Here is a 16393-nt window from a genome sequence, read left to right on the forward strand (position 1 = left end):
TAAAACTTTAGGTAACTTTAGGTATTACAAAGAAATAGTCATTGCTACAACTAAAACAAACTGATATTTAATAAATAATAATATCAATTTATATTATGTTATATGCTCACCAAATAACCACAGGCACCAAATGCAATGTACAGTGTTGTGACTAGAAACAGCGTCAACTTGAATACACTAAAAACAGAAGGAAAAGTTATTTTTATATGATTACTGCCTTTGCAGTCTTATGTGGACATGTGATGAGACTCGAGAACCCAAGAAAAGGATCAACTACAGGACATTGTCTTGCCCTACTTCTATATTCAAAGATTACAAAATCATGTACAAAATAGCTGAATGCAAATTTCACTTGATCTTTTTAAAGTCATGTACTCACTTTCTAAATTTATCTCTTGAATCTCTAGCACAGGATGCCTCCAGTGACAATATTAGTCCAGCACCCTATATGTGCATGACATACATAATTAATATGGACATACCTTTAGTTATTAAGGTGTATGTGTGTACATTAATTTAAATTGTTTTAATTTTTGTCCCTATTATTACTTAACATTGTATTAAGCTATTTTCATGCCCACAAATTGTTATGTAATTTGTTATTTACCACTTTTTTTTCTCTTAGAGCAGTTTTCAATTGAAGGGGCCTTCATGACTTCTGGAAAATTTTGAGGCAGCCAGGAGTGAAATGCCTACCAGCAATTTTCAGAGTTTACCCTGGTTTTAGTTATTGTCTCAAAAGAACTAGTAATTATTACTAGTTCTTTTTAGACAATAATGAAGACAAAAGTAAACTGTATTAATTGCTAGCAGGCACTTCAATGCTGATTACCTCAACGTTTTCCAAAAGTCACTTAGGGCTTTATTGTGAAGAAAACTAAATATTCCATTATTGCCACTCAATACAAGATCACTCATTTAGATCATCAACCTGATGTACATGTAAGAATAAATGGTCATTCTGTAGATAGAGTCAAAACCCACAGATACCTAGGGGTCGAAATTGATGACACTCTAACGTGGCACTCCCAAATTGATCAGATTGCTAAAAAAGTGTCAGCTGGCCTGGCAATTCTGAAGCGGGCTAGGGCCTTGGTACCGCGGGATACTTTAATTAACATGTACAATGCCCTTGTTGTCCCATATTTTGACTATTGTAGCCCAGTATGGGGTTGTATCGGAAAATGCCAATCCAAGAGACTCCAGAAGCTACAAAATAGGGCTGCTCGCATGATAATAAATTCTGATTATGTGACGCCATCTTCCTGTTTACTACATGACCTTGGCTGGGATACGCTTGAAAAAAAGGTGTACTAAACAGTTAGCGGTTACTATGTATAAGATGGTAAATGATCACTTTCCACATCGCCTCCATGAACTTTTTCAAACAACATTGCAAGTTCACACCTATAACTTGAGGGGCTCCGCTCATAATCTCATTATTCCCAGATCATTCTCTGAGGCCACAAAACGTAGCCTGCACTATCGAGGTGCTACACTATGGAACAGCCTTCCAACTACAACCAAAACCCAGACCACTCTTACTGGCTTTAAAGAATCCTTGCCGACATAGCAATCGCTAATTGTTATAATTTTAATGATGTCTTATTTAGAACTTAATGCGTTTATTATAAATATGATAAGTAGTAGCAGTAGCAGTAGCAGCAGCAGTAGTAGTAGTAGTAGTAGTAGTAGTAGTAGTAGTAGCAGCAGTAGTAGTAGTAGTAGCAGTAACAGTAGCAGTAGCCGTAGCAACAGTAGCAGTAGTAGGAGTAGTAGCAGTAGTAGTAGTAGTAGTAGTGTCAGTGTCAGTGTCAGTGTCAGTGTCAGTGTCAGTGTCAGTGTCAGTGTCAGTGTCAGTGTCAGTATTAGCATAAGTTGTATTAGTAGAAATAGTGCTTGTGGTAGACTACTTATAAATTGTAACTTTTATATCTAGGTTAGACACGGCTCGATATTTTGTATGAATTTGATACCGTGTATAAATAAAGCTTAAAAAAAAAAAAGAAAAAAAATTCCACACACCCCTTCAATTGAGTGTCAAACCAAAATCAAAGTAATCACTCTGGCCAATCACAAATTACAGACAGTCATTGAACCAATCGAAACTCAAATCAAATTTATGTCCATGCACTAGTTGATTGGTTTTACTTCTGATTGGATAACAAATAAGTGGAGCAAGTTTTTTAAGCCAACCACATAATCTCTCATAATGTCTATTTTGCACTTATTTACTTGCCTCGTAACAGTATATTGCAACACCCAAGAAAAATGGCAGACCACTTATTCTAGCAACTTGAGGGTGAATTCTGAAACAAAAAATCAATGAAGAGAACAAAATTAAATCTGAAGATACATTGTATATCCATTCATAATGTAGATTGACTTATTATTTTCGAAAAAACTTTATTGCATAGATCACAACAATTGAAAACAATACAATTACAAAATGTTATTTTAAAATTTTTATATTCAACACAGTGTCCGCCTCAACTGTGCGGCATCGTGATGACAATTTTATTTATATTTGAATGTTTTATGATGTGTAAATATTGTAAATATAGATCAGGTTCTTATAAGGTCAGTAGACAAGTTTTTAAAATTTTTACTTGTTGTCACATTGTTATAAGGTCTTTATTTTATACACGAACCCACAAGCTTTTAGCTTTAAAACTCGTCGTGCTGAAATAAAGGCTTACTATCCTATCCTACAGAGCAAAAGGATCTCAACTTTGATTTTCAAGTAACTGGGAAAAAAATGAACAACAACCTTGTAAAGTTGAAACATCAATAGTTCTACTTGACATAAAAAAGCAGCTTTGAATTCATTGTAGTTCCAGAAAATATCCATACCCCCCTCACAGAAGGGATTTTTTCCACGACCCCCCACCCCTCTGGAAATTCCAATAATAATAAGTTTGATACATTCCTATTAATATTGAATGTTTTGGTCTTAGACAACCCCCAGCCCCCTTGGAAATTCCAATATGGAGGATACAAATGTTTCCCAATGCAATACAATGCAAACATTTCACACAGAAAAGTAGCCTGCATATAAAATATTAAATAAATTGATTTAAATCATGGTGATGTACACAGTCATTTACGATCTCATGGAGATCTTCGAATCACTTACTTGACTTTATCAAAGTGTGCAAAGTCAAACCAAAAGACCACACAATAGGCAAACACATTTGCAAAATCTGCAAAAAGACTGGACAAAAACAGGGATTGGTTGAAATAAAAGACTCAATAATCACTAAAAATCTAAAATCTCATGGCTATGACTGAAAAAATATTGGCAGGTATGTACTAGCAACACACCTCATGTTGAGGTTTTAGTTTTAGCAGAGAAAACTGCTTCTCTTCCACTTTAAGGCAGCGGTCTAAGAAAAACTATGAGGAGTCCAAAAATTTCCAGCCATGAAATCCAGGCTACCCAGCACTTAAGCTCAAATATGAAAAAAGTATACTAAGTTTTTCCAGTCGCCCAAAGGCAAAAGTTAGTTGCCTGTGGCACCCGGGCACCTCTAGAGCACAGCCCTGTACTTAAGATGGCTTACTACAGTTTTGATGGATTATAACAGCCCAACTTCTAACTCTTTTGAAAAATGTTCCAAGATATTTTTCCTTTCTCTATTTACTGTTTACCTAAGTCTTTCACTGTTCTATGTGAAACTTGAACAATTAAACGTCAACCAATGGCCAAAATGAACAACCATGTACCTAAGGAGAGACTGGGCACTAGTAGGTTAAATCACGTTTTTCTCAAAAATCTACCACCTCAGTTTGGCTCTGATTTAATATTCATGCAAAGTAAAATAAAAATCTGTAAGACAGATTTTTCCCAAACTAAGAAAATGTGAAATCAAAAATAGCTCAAAATCTGTCTGACAGATTTTTTAAAAATTTTGGCTCTAAATGTGATTCACACCTACAAATAAACTGTGAAAATTTCATCACGGGTTGTACAGTGGGTTTTCAAGCAATCCTCAATCAAAGACTGGCTTTCACAACCTTGGACGAGAATTGAATTACGCATGCCCTTTATTTAAGCCCGCGCTCATGTGACGCCATGTATCGCATGCGAGAAAGCAAGAGTAATTTAGAGCTCTTTTACCAGTTGTTTATCAAGTTTTTTTGTCATATTCTTTTGGCCCTAGGCTAAAACACATGTTTGAACAGAGTTTGAAACTATTGCTACGTATACTGAAGTGATTTAACGCCTTTCAAGTGCTGAAGTAAGCCATATTAAGAACTTAACTGTTCTGTGTCTTCTTCATCTTCACAATCACTCATAAAGAAATAATTATTTATAATTAATCAGTTTTAAAATGAAAATTTGTCTCTTGTCCATCAGCAAGCATATGTGTTATTTAATATGCTTCTTCCTGTTTTTGAGAATATTCTGATTTTAGACTTCTAACTGAAAGGAGGCAAACCTGAATATAGCTAATTTCTTCAGATGTCTGAAGTTCACAAGAACAGCAAGTGGTGGCAATAAACTCATTAGGAACTGGTGTCTGGAAATAAACCAAGAAAAACCATTAGACACACTATAAGTACTACAAACTTTGAGGGTATCAAGGTATGAATTTGAGGGTATCAAGGATTCACACTAAGATTGGTATCTGAAAATTCCCTCAAAATTGCACGAGCCTTCAGGCAAGTGTGATTTGAAAGAATTTTCAAAGGAGTCTACTGACTGCAGATTGTGTAAATTCTTTGTTGCTCAAGCTTTTATACAATTTCTCATTTATTACGTGACTCAGAAAATTGTGAACATGCCTGTATTAATTTGAACTGCAGGGCAAATTAAAAGTTAGTGATCAATTGCTCTGCTCTCAGCTAATCACAAATTTTATAATTAAAAATGATTTCCTCTGTCAGTAATTAAAAAAAAAAACTTGCATATTTAGAAATGAACAACAGTTTTATTTGTGCAATTATTCTTTATTCCGATAATTAAAAATTCCATTTGCTGTTAGTAGTAGTTATGCAAACTGTGCTAAAATGAAAAATACTGTTTAGTCTGTATCCATGCCATGATGTATCAAAACTTACTTTTTAGTCTCTTACTATAATTTTTTAAAATCTCTTACCTTTAAGCCCCTTTTACTGATTTTGTTCAGTTCCATTACTTAATACATGTATTACTGTATACAATTCATAACAAAGGAAATACCTAGGTAGTACATACCTCTCACTAACCAAGTTTGAGGTCCGTACTGTACATGTAAGTTATGGATCAAGTTTTTTCCCCTTCGATTTATGGCCCAAGAACAAAGCATGCGGGCCATAAATTGACAGGGAAAAAAATGAGGATCCATAACTTACAGTACAGACCGAGAAGATGAGGTTAGCAAAGATTTTATGTTATCTCAATCTCCTGTGGGTCTGACTGGTTCAGGAAAGATTTCTATTCATTCGGAACAGCTTCAAATTTCTGAAGCACATAGAAAGTAAAACAAGTCAATTTGAAATTGTTGTTAAGTTATTAGCATGTTTTAATACACAATTTAATGTAAAAGAAAGTCTTATTCTTTTACTTGCTATAGAAGTTAAGAACACTTGGTGATAAATCACAAAACATTTTGGCAACAAAAACAGCTTTAAATTTTAGCTGGCTGTACAGTAGAGTGCAGCCCACTAAATTAACCAATCACAGCGTGTGTGGTAACTGAGAGATATAACAATGTTAATTCCAGCTCATTGTATTTTAATCCCTTCACTGTGATTGGCTGAGAGCAGGCCAGTTTATCATTAATTCTTAATTTGCACTGCAGTGCAAATAAATGGGTGCACACGTGTTTGCATTTTTCTCAGCCATATAATTTAAATGGTTGAGTAATTGTATGAAAGCTCGAGCAATTGAGGATATACACTACTTGTGATATTTGAAATTTCTTTCAAATTGTACTCGCCTACGTACTCCTAGTGAAATTCTCAATTACACTCACATTCATACGACTACCTAGTGTACTTAGACTACTTAATATACGGCCCTTCTGAACTATACTACAGTAAATACATTGTAACATTATCCATTCTGAAATTGCAGACACATCACTCCAGCAACAGAACAGAACATGTACATGTATTTCATCATTTTATAAATACAGTTGTAGATCTATGCAATTGAACTGTTTTTATGTCAATATTCCATCAGTAAGGTTCAAAGAAATTTTACAAATCTCAGCAGCTGAATACTTACCTGCTCAAAACTGGGAACATGTTGTTTAGAGTATCAGAGATGAAAATCAAATATGCACATGAAAAACCTGTTGACACAAAAAAGTTTAATTTTCAAAAGGATGTTAAATTATAATAAGAAAAACATATTAACAACATCTAACTTGGCTGCAGAATCAAGGGGAATAAAACAAATCAACCTACAAGACTTCTAGAAATTTCAATTATAATAATTTAATTTACCTCCTCAAAAACTTATTTTCTTAAAACATGAGTTTTTCTGTTCAGAGAATTTACACTAAAGTGCCTTCAAGGAAACTACGTAAACTATTCAACATAGCATATTGGACACCCCTTTTAAAGAGGCAGGGTTCAGGACTTTGAACGTTCTTCATTCTTATAACTACTGAAACACTGAGTCACAAATAATGCAGACCTTGTTAGTAAGAGAAGTTGTACTGAGATACGATTCTAAATTATTCACAATTGCATGACAAATATAAAGAAATTTATATGGACATAAAGAAGAAAGGAAAAGGAAATAATTTTTAACACGGTCGCGAGGCACATGTACATATTAAACAATTTTAGAAGGACTTGAAAATACGTTGCTCACACTCAGGTCATTCCTTATAAAATTCCTTAATTAAAATCAATTGACCACTCATTTTCATATTCAGAGGCCAATCATCATTTCAAGGTCGAGGCTCAAATAATTAAATAATTTCTTTTGTTTTCATCTCCTAAGCCTTCAAGCCATGTTAGAATTTTACTGAAAGGGAAACTGTCCTGACAGAGAAACACTGTCTTGTTTATCAGCTCTTGTTTCTCCCTCCACTTCTTCTGTGTTCTTGCTGGTTCCTGGACTTGTACTTTATAACAGAACAAAACCCAAGCAGGCTTTTTTTAATTTGTTAAGTAAGGTAGAGTAAGTCTGCACACAAGCCAAATGGTCCCTCAGGCCAGCATTAATCTCTGTTTTCTGTAGCATGAGGAGTATTTCTACTCCCCCCTGGATGGAACACCAGTCCATCACAGGGTTCCCACCAGCAATAAATTTGCTAGTACCCATTTTTATACCTGGGTGGAGAGATGCACTGTGAGAGGTAAGACTGTTGCCTGAGAACATAGCACAATGTCCCTGGTGAGGGCTTAAACCTGGACCATTCCTTCTAGAGTGAAGCACACTAACCACGAGGCTCCCGCACGTCCCTAAGTAATACACAGTTACATGTACTACTTATTTTATTAGTAACTGTTTATGAAAAATAAGTACTGATAAATCACCTATTTGAGAAATGACAATGCTTGTATCAACTAGGGCTCTACCAGAATTTCCAAGAGCATAATAACCTGAAACAATTAGAAGAGATAAGAATAAGTTAACACTGCTGCAGTTCATGTACATTTACTACTCGGGAGTAAGCAAGTATTGAACTTATTTGACTGTAAAATATTTTTTTCCATTTCTGATAACATTACCGATGACTGAATCAGTGTGTCCGCAAAGCACGTCACATGACCAACTGTTGCAAAAGGCCTATTAACAATATTTTACTGCCACCTTTTTTTATTTTAACTGTCACCTTGCATGAAAGAGCTGAGCCTTATTACTTGAAAAAGTTCTAAATTATTGTGCCAAGAGTTACAAGAGGAAGTCATTCCCTTTAATGGCTGGAGCTAAGGTAAGGGATGGTGTAGTATAAATGAATGAATGTTATATCATTGATTAAATAATGATTCAGTTACATGTAACATGATTGTTCAGGTAAGGATTCTTGCAAAAAGTACTGTTGTCGGTGACTGCGTTTACTACAAAATTAGCCAATAATTTGATTGTCGCAACTTGAATTATTAACACTAACCCAGATCTCCATAATCAATCTCATGATGTGGATTCTGCAACTAAATATTCAAGAAAACCAAAATCAACCTAACATACAAAAATGAAGTAATTATCATGCAATCTTCTTAATGTGTATAATTATATTGAAGTGTCCGGTTTATTATTAATTTTGGATCCCTGTCAACATACAAGAAAGTTCAACACCAAATTAAGGGTGCTCACTACAACAGCTTTGTGATTAATATTATTGACCTCTCAAAGTACAACTCACAAGATACAGACTGCAAAAGACAATTTGGTTTTTGAAAAAGGGTACGGTAGACCTTCAAACAAAAGGTCTGGAACAAGCATTGAAATGGTGATCCATGGGAATCCATTCTTTCAGCACTTTGCATCGAATGAAAAGCAGCAAAAACCACTGTTTTGCATCGTACATGTACACAATATAATAATTATTCACTCAGGGCAGTCCACATGGTTTAATTTAAAAATTTTGTCTAAAAAATGTTACTTGTTAACTGTTTGGCCTAGGGCATATGTAGAGGACACATTTCTGTCCCTTTATGCTTAGTGGGTCTTGAGCATAAAGCCCCAACCAAACAATTGCAACATTTCAGCACATCATATTGCAATATTGTTGGGCACAACATGTTATGCACATTTGGTCACCCTGATGCAATGTGTTGCAACATGTTGGGTGTTGTTAGCTCAAATTAATTATGATTAAGCACATTCTCATCCCCAGAGCCAGGCCCCTTTTGGCCAGCACTGAGAATCACAACATCTAGCTGGAATTGATTTTCTGAGCATGTGCAGAGCATTTATTTTGTATTTTCAGCCAATCAGATTTGTCAGTTTTGACAGATTTGACGGGTAGTCCAAGAATTACCGACTTCCAGTGTTTGACCCACCCAGAGGATGTGATTCTTGCTGACAGTCAAAAGGATTGTGGGCTCTGAGGATGAGGGTGAATAATAGCATCACAAAATGCCAAAAACACATTACAATCCTGATGAAACTAGACAAGAGTGACAAAATTATACATCGCTGAGCCCCTACGAGAAGCTTGGTGTTTCTTTGGTCAACAAAATGAAGTTTTATCACCTTATAATTTGACAATACACGTATAAAGAACCTGATTTCAGTGAATATTGGCAAGTCTGCATACATATTATGTAATAAAACGATGCTGATGTACTGTATGTACAAGCATCAATTTGAAGAAGAGTTTGTCTACAAGGGAACTGTTTTGTATTCAGCAAGATTGCTGTAAAGAATAACAGTATCATATGATACCCGTAGAATTTAAAAATCAAAAGAATTAGGCAGAGATCACTAAACTGAAGGAGCCAGTGAAAGACTGTGGATTAAGCATGTAGACAATTCACTGCAAGTAATCATTGTGCAGTTCCAGAAAATATCCATAATCCCCCACAGAAGGGATTGGAATTTCCTGGGAGGGTGGGGTTTGGGAGTTCTGTAAGACCACAAAATGTAAAGAAATGTATATTTCGCTTAATTTGAATTTCCATAGGGGTAGGAGGAGGGGGGTCTCAGAAGAAATCCTGTCTGTGGGAGAGGTATGGATATATTCTGGAACTACACATTGCTAAGTAATTAATACTGACTAGTAATTCATCCACTACTTCATCCATTACTTTATCCACTTCTCCATTTTCAGCCACCTTCAGCAACTCCTTCTCCTCTGAAGCAATCTTTCCATCACTTGACAGGACAGAACCGTTGATGTGGTCAAGTTTCTTCCATGTTATTTTTTTCTTGCAGTCAATAATCAGTAACATGGCTTTGACACTGGAAGAAGCACAAAAGCAAAACTTTGTTATTTAATAGAAAAAGTATTTCTCCAGTAAATTTATTTCTTCATTTTTGAAAGATGATTTGTTGTAATTTAATACTAAGTTTTCACATTATTTTGCAAATAAAGTGAAACCTCTATTAAGCGGACACCCTTGGGACCTTCCCAAGTGTCTGCTTAATAGAGGGTGTCCACTTGATAAAGGTTTATAACAATTGCACAATGTTTGTTAAAAATTAACATTCAGCAGTTCCTCTGTACTATTATAAAGTCCCAGGTTGTTAAAGAAGCTATCCCGAGTTCAAGTTAATCAGCTTTCATTACCAACTTTAAAGGCTCTACTGCTTGTTTCTGCAGCTCTACCGTTTGTTTTTGCCTTGTTTTCTGCTCTCATTCAAACAAAAACTACCAGCTATACCAACTAGGGTGCCCATTTGATTTGCAGCATTGGAGCAGCCCAAAGGCCTTCCCCTGTACTTACTTCACGTGCCAACCGAGAAACCCAAAACGACAAGTGATGGGAAAACTCCACTGAAATATGAACTTTTGGGCAAGACTAACTCCACTGCATACATTCCACATAACTGGAATGTAAAATGGAGATTGTCCAAGAAATGCTTACTATGACCTTCTGCTTGCCTGGCTCAGAAGCTCTTTCTCTCAGCATATAGTGAATCACATTTTTTTTTTTTTTGCTTTATTACAGTGAACTTTACTAGAATAAATGTTAAAATTATTCAAATTATAATTTAAAAGGTTTGGAATTGTGTGGTTTCATTTCCTTGGCAGGGCTTTTTCTCAGAAGGAATTTAAGGCCCTCACTCATTCATAAGTACTAATAGTAGTCTAATTTGCACATTCAACATATAACCCATGTTTGAAAAACTGATTCAATGTTTACAGAAGTTTGCGAAGCTCTAGCTGGGAGGAGAAATATTCATATAAGAAACTTAATTTAAGCTTAATTTTATTTTAATGGTTAAGAAGCCTATCGCAAACAGAAAGTCAAAATTATAAGGTTAATTTTACCAAACTGTATATAGATGTAAAGTCAAGTCGGTAATATGACTAGTCAAGAACCAAAAAGGTCAACAAACGTTCTCGCTACTATGACTACGGGCATTCTCTAACAAAAATCCAAGGTTTAATGCTTCTCGGGGCAAACTTTGTCAAATACCGAACGTGAAAGTTGGATATTGTTGTAAGAGAGGATGGGGCAGTAAAACTTATTGTTCGCTTATGATTATAAATTAAAACTTACCTTAATGTACCAATTAATGCCATGATTGCACTGCCCTCGATAACTCCAGCCTAATGAGATAAAAACGTACGATTTAGTTGGCCGAAGCCTTCATTCTCCAAATATGCGTTCGTGGCACGTACTGTGTTCGAGCGAGCGAACGCCAAAACTTTGCATACCTCCTTGAAAGCATGAGGCATTCCCAAAATCCCAGCGCCGATAAACGAAATAAATATATTGGCGAACATCTTGATGGAACTTTTGGCTCCATCATCTTGATGCATCCTCCGGAAAATGACATTTAATGCACCCTGACTTTCACCATGAACCAAACCAGAGACTGTGTCACCTTTTGAAGAGAGACTGGTATCTATTCTCCAGGCTCGACCCGCGATGGCACAGGGGTAGGGTGGTGCGTAAACACATTGTCCCCCCAAATTTAAATAGTTTATTCTATAAAACTAAATTTTCAAACGAATATCCTGAAAAGTTTTTTTCTCTTCATTTTCATCATGTGGTAGTAATTTTCTTGTTTTTACCATATTCAAGTCAGTGAAGAGTCAGTGATGATCCTTACGATATTTTCCTTCCCTCACCCCAGCCCTCAAGAATAAAAAATGTCACCCAGCCTGGCTACTAAGCAAGTTACAAACGCGAGACTTTCTCTTTCCTTCCATCTTCGGCGAAGGTATTAAAGCAGTGTGATATCCTCGAATACTTGCCACTCTTCTGAATCATCCGTCGCTATTTTGTAAATTCCTGTGAACTACTTAAACACATTTATTGTTTCAGTAGCTTATTTTGTTCGAATCGCCCTTTTGTCACGTAGAGTAGTCTCGTGTACGTACAAGATGAACACTTACATGTATGGTGACTAACGAGTCTGTCATGGCCTTGTTTTTATTTTAAGCTTATTTTAAACATATCACTTGACATACTACTAAGGTAATAGAACAGACGACGATGTCAGAAAACTACTTTTTTCGTAATATTCAGCACAACCAAAACAAAGTAAAGAAAGAACATATAACAACATTAAGTTGGCTTTGCGATGAGAAGAGAATTTCAGTTAAATGGTCCCGTTACTAGAACTACTGGACCAAAAACGTTCAACAAGCAGCAGCAGCTGTGTTGCCTACCTTTTGTGACAACCTTGTCATTTATTGAATAGTTAATGAAATTTACTTATGAGAAAAGAACTTCCAAACGAAAGTATACTGCTCAAAAGTTCTGCTCAGTATCAAACATTTGGATGGTAAAACTTTTAGATCTCACACTCGATCTCAATAGTTGAAGCCATCATGAACAGCGTAATAAACAGTACCATACTTTTTAAGATGTTTTATTTGAATACAGTTTTTTTTTACTACCAATTGACGGATGGTGTTACAAGTACACTGTAAGATCAACAGCCTGCGACTTTTAAAATCTTACTCCAGGAGAACAAGGCTTGATAGACACCCTGCATCTTTTTTGGTCTATTTCAGGTTTTCTTTGAGCCATGAAGACCATTCTGGCAAGTGCGACAGTTGATATACCTGACAATGGTAAATGTTGTTAGAGTGTGTAGTGAGATGTTTCCTGATGGTCACAGACGTTTTAAACCCTTGGTAAAGTTTGGGAGAGGGGACTGAAACATAAACACAACGGGGGAAAAGTGTTGGTCTATACAATAGCTATATGAGGGGTGTTTACTTTAAATTGCATTTGGCAGCATATAATAATCAGGGATGTAGCTAAGAGCTTGATTTATAATTTTCTCCAGCTGATAAAGAGCTTGTCACTGGCTAAAATTTATCAACAAAACAAACACTTAGGTCAATAAGGTCATCAAACTGAAAATGGGTGCCGAGGATGTCTAGGAACCTCAGTTGTGACCAGCCAGCCCCTAGACAGTAAACCTCTCCTGTAGCAAGCTTACAATGTCTGCAACCCAGCTATAAGCCCCATTGCATTGTCCTTCAGGCATCCTTCACATAGAGTTAACACTGCAGAAAAAGAAGGAAAAGGTGGAGGGGGACAAATCATGTGTTTGGTCAAAGGTTTAATTAAGGGCCAGGCACTGGGTAAATTGATCTGCTGTGAGAATGAATTTGCCTGCCTGGCTTGACCATGTAGAGGAAATATTTTCTTAAAAAGAAGTTCAGTTCAAAAAGTTTTGCCTGCTTGTCAAAACGTGTTGCCTTCCTGCTGAAAACATTAATTAAAGCCTTGGTTTGATGTAAAAATTATTGAGAGCTCTGAATAGAATTCCTGAGACAGCTTTTGTCACTTTCTTGGATGATATTACACTGCATCATGTAAGCAACGATTAACTATGACGAACTGCATTTCACTCTTCTTTTTGCAGTCACAATCAAGCTAAGGGGCCGTGAAGTTACTGTCATAGGGCCTCGTGGTACCCTTGTACGAAGCTTCAGACACTTGAACTTGGAGCTGACTCTGGTTGGCAAAAAGAGGTTACGTGTTGATGTGTGGTTTGCTAAGCGCAAAGAACTGGCTTGTGTGAAGACCATCTGCACCCATGTTGAGAACATGATGAAGGGAGTTGTGTATGTAAGTAGAAGACAAGGAAAAAGCAATTTAGATCTTTTTAGCTTTGGCGGTTTGTTTTCCCAATACAGGCCATGTGATATTCTCTAGAGAATTGTTCTTTTATTCATCTAAAAGTTATTCATACATATACATGTACAGGCAACCATTTGAAGTTTTGATGGTAAGAATTCTCAAGAGCATCATCACATGGTCTGAAATGGGGCAACAAACTGCCCAAGCTGAAAAGGTCTATTAATTTTGGAAGTCTTGACATGTTATTGAAATGTGTCAAAGAAAAAGCTTTTCATTTCTGACTGAAATTTGTCATCTTCAGGGTTTCAGGTACAAGATGAAGGCAGTGTATGCTCATTTTCCTATCAACATCACTGTATCGGAGAACAACACCCTGGTAGAGGTGCGTAACTTCTTGGGCGAGAAGTATGTACGACAAGTGAGGATGAGGCCTGGTGTCACCTGCACCAATTCCACTGTGAAAGATGAAATCATTTTGGAAGGCAATGACATTGAGCTGGTTTCCAATTCAGGTTAGGTTATAATTTACCAAATTTTTATACAATGGAATGCAGATTTCTCGAACCCTCAGTTTTTCAAACCTCCCGATAACTCGAATCAAAAGTCGTTTCCCCTCTACAGTAAAACGATGTGACTTAACCCCCGATTTCTCAAAATATTTGATTTTTTGAACCAATTTTCCTTTCCCTTGGAGGTTTGAAAAATTAGAATTCCACTGTAGTTACCTATGAGCATCCCCCTTTCCCACTAACAAGCATTTGGGTTGCTACACTGCTTTCAATAAGATTTGAGGTACGTCGCTACCCTGGTGTAGCACCCATTAAAGAGCAACAAGAGAGGATGACAACAAATTCCAAGAACTTAGCATCATGATGTTAGCTGGTAATTTACAACAGAGTACCTGCCCAAGCTTAGGTCTTACTGAAAGTAAATCATCATTACTGGTCTTACTGAAAGTACTGTGAAACCTGCCATATTAAGTGGACTCCCTTGGGACCCTCACTAGTGTCCCCTTAATACAGGGTGGCTAAGGTTCTAATATGTTGTGTAATAATAGTTAATTATTAACCCTTTTTGTAATTACATAGTGTAAGATCAAAGCCTAGCTAAGACTGCTCATAGCATAATGTCCGGTCAATCGATGAATAAATCTTGAACAATCACTTAGCTTTTAAACAACATCACTGAAGAATATGGAGTTTCAGCTGAACCTTTAGAAGTAAAAAGCCCTTGAAGCGTCCACTTAATGCAGGTTTTGTGCACCAAAGTGGCGTAACATTGGTGTCCACATCCGGTTAATGGTGGTGCCCGCTGAATGCAGGTTTATTTTACAGTAAATGTGTGAAGAAAATTTAGGGACTCAAGCTGTTGTCCTCTTAACAGAGGGTGTCCACTTATTATAAGGTCTGCTTAATACAGGTTTCTGCTTTCACTGTACATGGGTTAAGGCCCATCTGCAGGGATGTCACAGTTTTAAAATAAGCAGCTTTTCGATTGGAGTAAACAGCTGATTTTGCTGTGGTTGTGTTAAGGCTGGGTTTCCCTTGCAATGGAGTCATAGTTGGAGTCATTAGTGCTTTTAACCTAGTGAAAATCAAAAATTTGAGTCGTAAGCGGAATCAAAAGTTCGACAGAATCGGAGTTGGAAGAATCATAACGTTTCCGTTTCATCTATTTCCATTTACGCTTCCGTCACTTATGATCCAGTGAAAACTAGATTGCCACAAGAACCAGTCAATCACAAGGCCCTGAATCGACTGCATTGTAATTGGTTTATTCTTTTGCTTCTGCTTCAGACTCGAACAATGTAGTTTTCTCTAGATCATAAGCGATGGAGTCATAAGTGGAATCAGTATTCTGCTTCCGATGCTATTGGTTTGATTTTCAGTAGATCGTGTGATTCTGCGCCTCTGATTACAGCTCTGACTACGACTCCGCCGCTAGTGAAACCAGCCTTAGGGAGAATCAGATGAATAGCTCACTGGAGTAGCTGGCTGAGATCATGAAGAAGATGGTGATTTTGCTAGCAGCAGGCTACTTTTAACAACTCTGCATCTGTATGCTAGCAAAAAAAAGAATTGTCTGCTCAAAAGCCCCACTCAAGATATACACTGTAGTTCCCCATCCGCAACGTTTCCTTATTTCTTTACCTTATGAGCACTTAACCATTACAATCTATAATTTTCTGTGATCATATTGTCACTTCATTTTGTGTAAATTTGTCAAAGTGATCCCTAGACTTCAACTAACTCACATTCCTTTTTTCACAGCTGCTCTGATCAAGCAGTCTACCACCGTTAAGAACAAAGACATCCGTATGTTCTTGGATGGCATTTACGTGTCTCAAAAAACAACTGTTGTGTCTGAGGAATAAACTTGTAATAAAGGAATAAAAATGTAGCTGCCACTTGACAAGGTTTTTGTTTAATTTACTTCCCTTGTTGTTTATTTTTCCCCTGCTTGACTCTGGATCGAGCGCAACCTCGTTGCTAGAGTCTCTCATCTTTCCACCCTCCTCTCTTGCTCCGGGAGGGCGGGAAAATGAGAGACTCGAGCGGTTCAGGCTCTAGCCCAGGCCGGGACATTGTGTTGTGTTCTTGGGCAAGAGTGGGGGATGCAGACAATGCTGGCTATATTTGGGTTGTTGATCCAGGTTGAGTTCAACATTGCCAATTGTTTTTTTGTCTGTTTTTTTTTTTTTTTTTGCGTGTTTATGGACCGACTGTTTATG

At 36.7% G+C, this 16393-nt stretch overlaps 2 protein-coding genes across 4 annotated transcripts in view; one reads left to right on the forward strand and one right to left on the reverse strand.

The window, feature by feature from the left end:
• LOC145497767 (uncharacterized) overlaps window positions 1-11695 on the reverse strand; it is an 18544-nt gene extending 6849 nt beyond the window's left edge. Inside the window, exons 1-11 of one of the 2 annotated variants that reach the window (XM_081477622.1) lie at window positions 11274-11695; window positions 11116-11165; window positions 9697-9850; window positions 8058-8097; window positions 7480-7545; window positions 6215-6281; window positions 4443-4523; window positions 3137-3214; window positions 2240-2309; window positions 380-444; window positions 111-177 (exon numbers count right to left, since the gene is read on the reverse strand). In XM_081477622.1, the coding sequence (XP_081333748.1) occupies window positions 111-177; window positions 380-444; window positions 2240-2309; window positions 3137-3214; window positions 4443-4523; window positions 6215-6281; window positions 7480-7545; window positions 8058-8097; window positions 9697-9850; window positions 11116-11165; window positions 11274-11378 (843 nt within the window). In that variant the 5' untranslated portion in view covers window positions 11379-11695. Of the gene's footprint in view, window positions 1-110; window positions 178-379; window positions 445-2239; window positions 2310-3136; window positions 3215-4442; window positions 4524-6214; window positions 6282-7479; window positions 7546-8057; window positions 8098-9666; window positions 9851-11115; window positions 11166-11273 lie in introns of both variants that reach the window. The other variant, XM_081477621.1, reaches the window with a different exon arrangement.
• Window positions 11696-11764: 69 nt separating this feature from the next.
• Window positions 11765-16088, forward strand: LOC145497805 (large ribosomal subunit protein uL6-like). Of its 2 annotated transcripts, none has more exons than XM_081477668.1 (5): window positions 11765-11782; window positions 12582-12641; window positions 13445-13650; window positions 13964-14174; window positions 15933-16088. In XM_081477668.1, exons 2-5 carry the CDS (start codon window positions 12596-12598, stop codon window positions 16034-16036), a joined length of 567 nt encoding a protein of 188 aa, XP_081333794.1. In that variant the 5' UTR covers window positions 11765-11782; window positions 12582-12595; the 3' UTR covers window positions 16037-16088. The 2 variants fall into 2 exon arrangements, with proteins under 2 accessions (XP_081333794.1, XP_081333795.1); XM_081477669.1 differs by lacking the exon at window positions 11765-11782 and adding an exon at window positions 11906-11934.
• Window positions 16089-16393: the final 305 nt, after the last annotated feature.

Source organism: Orbicella franksi, chromosome 9, assembly GCF_964199315.1.
Source record: "Orbicella franksi chromosome 9, jaOrbFran1.1, whole genome shotgun sequence".
In the NCBI taxonomy this organism is placed as follows: Eukaryota; Metazoa; Cnidaria; class Anthozoa; order Scleractinia; family Merulinidae; genus Orbicella; species Orbicella franksi.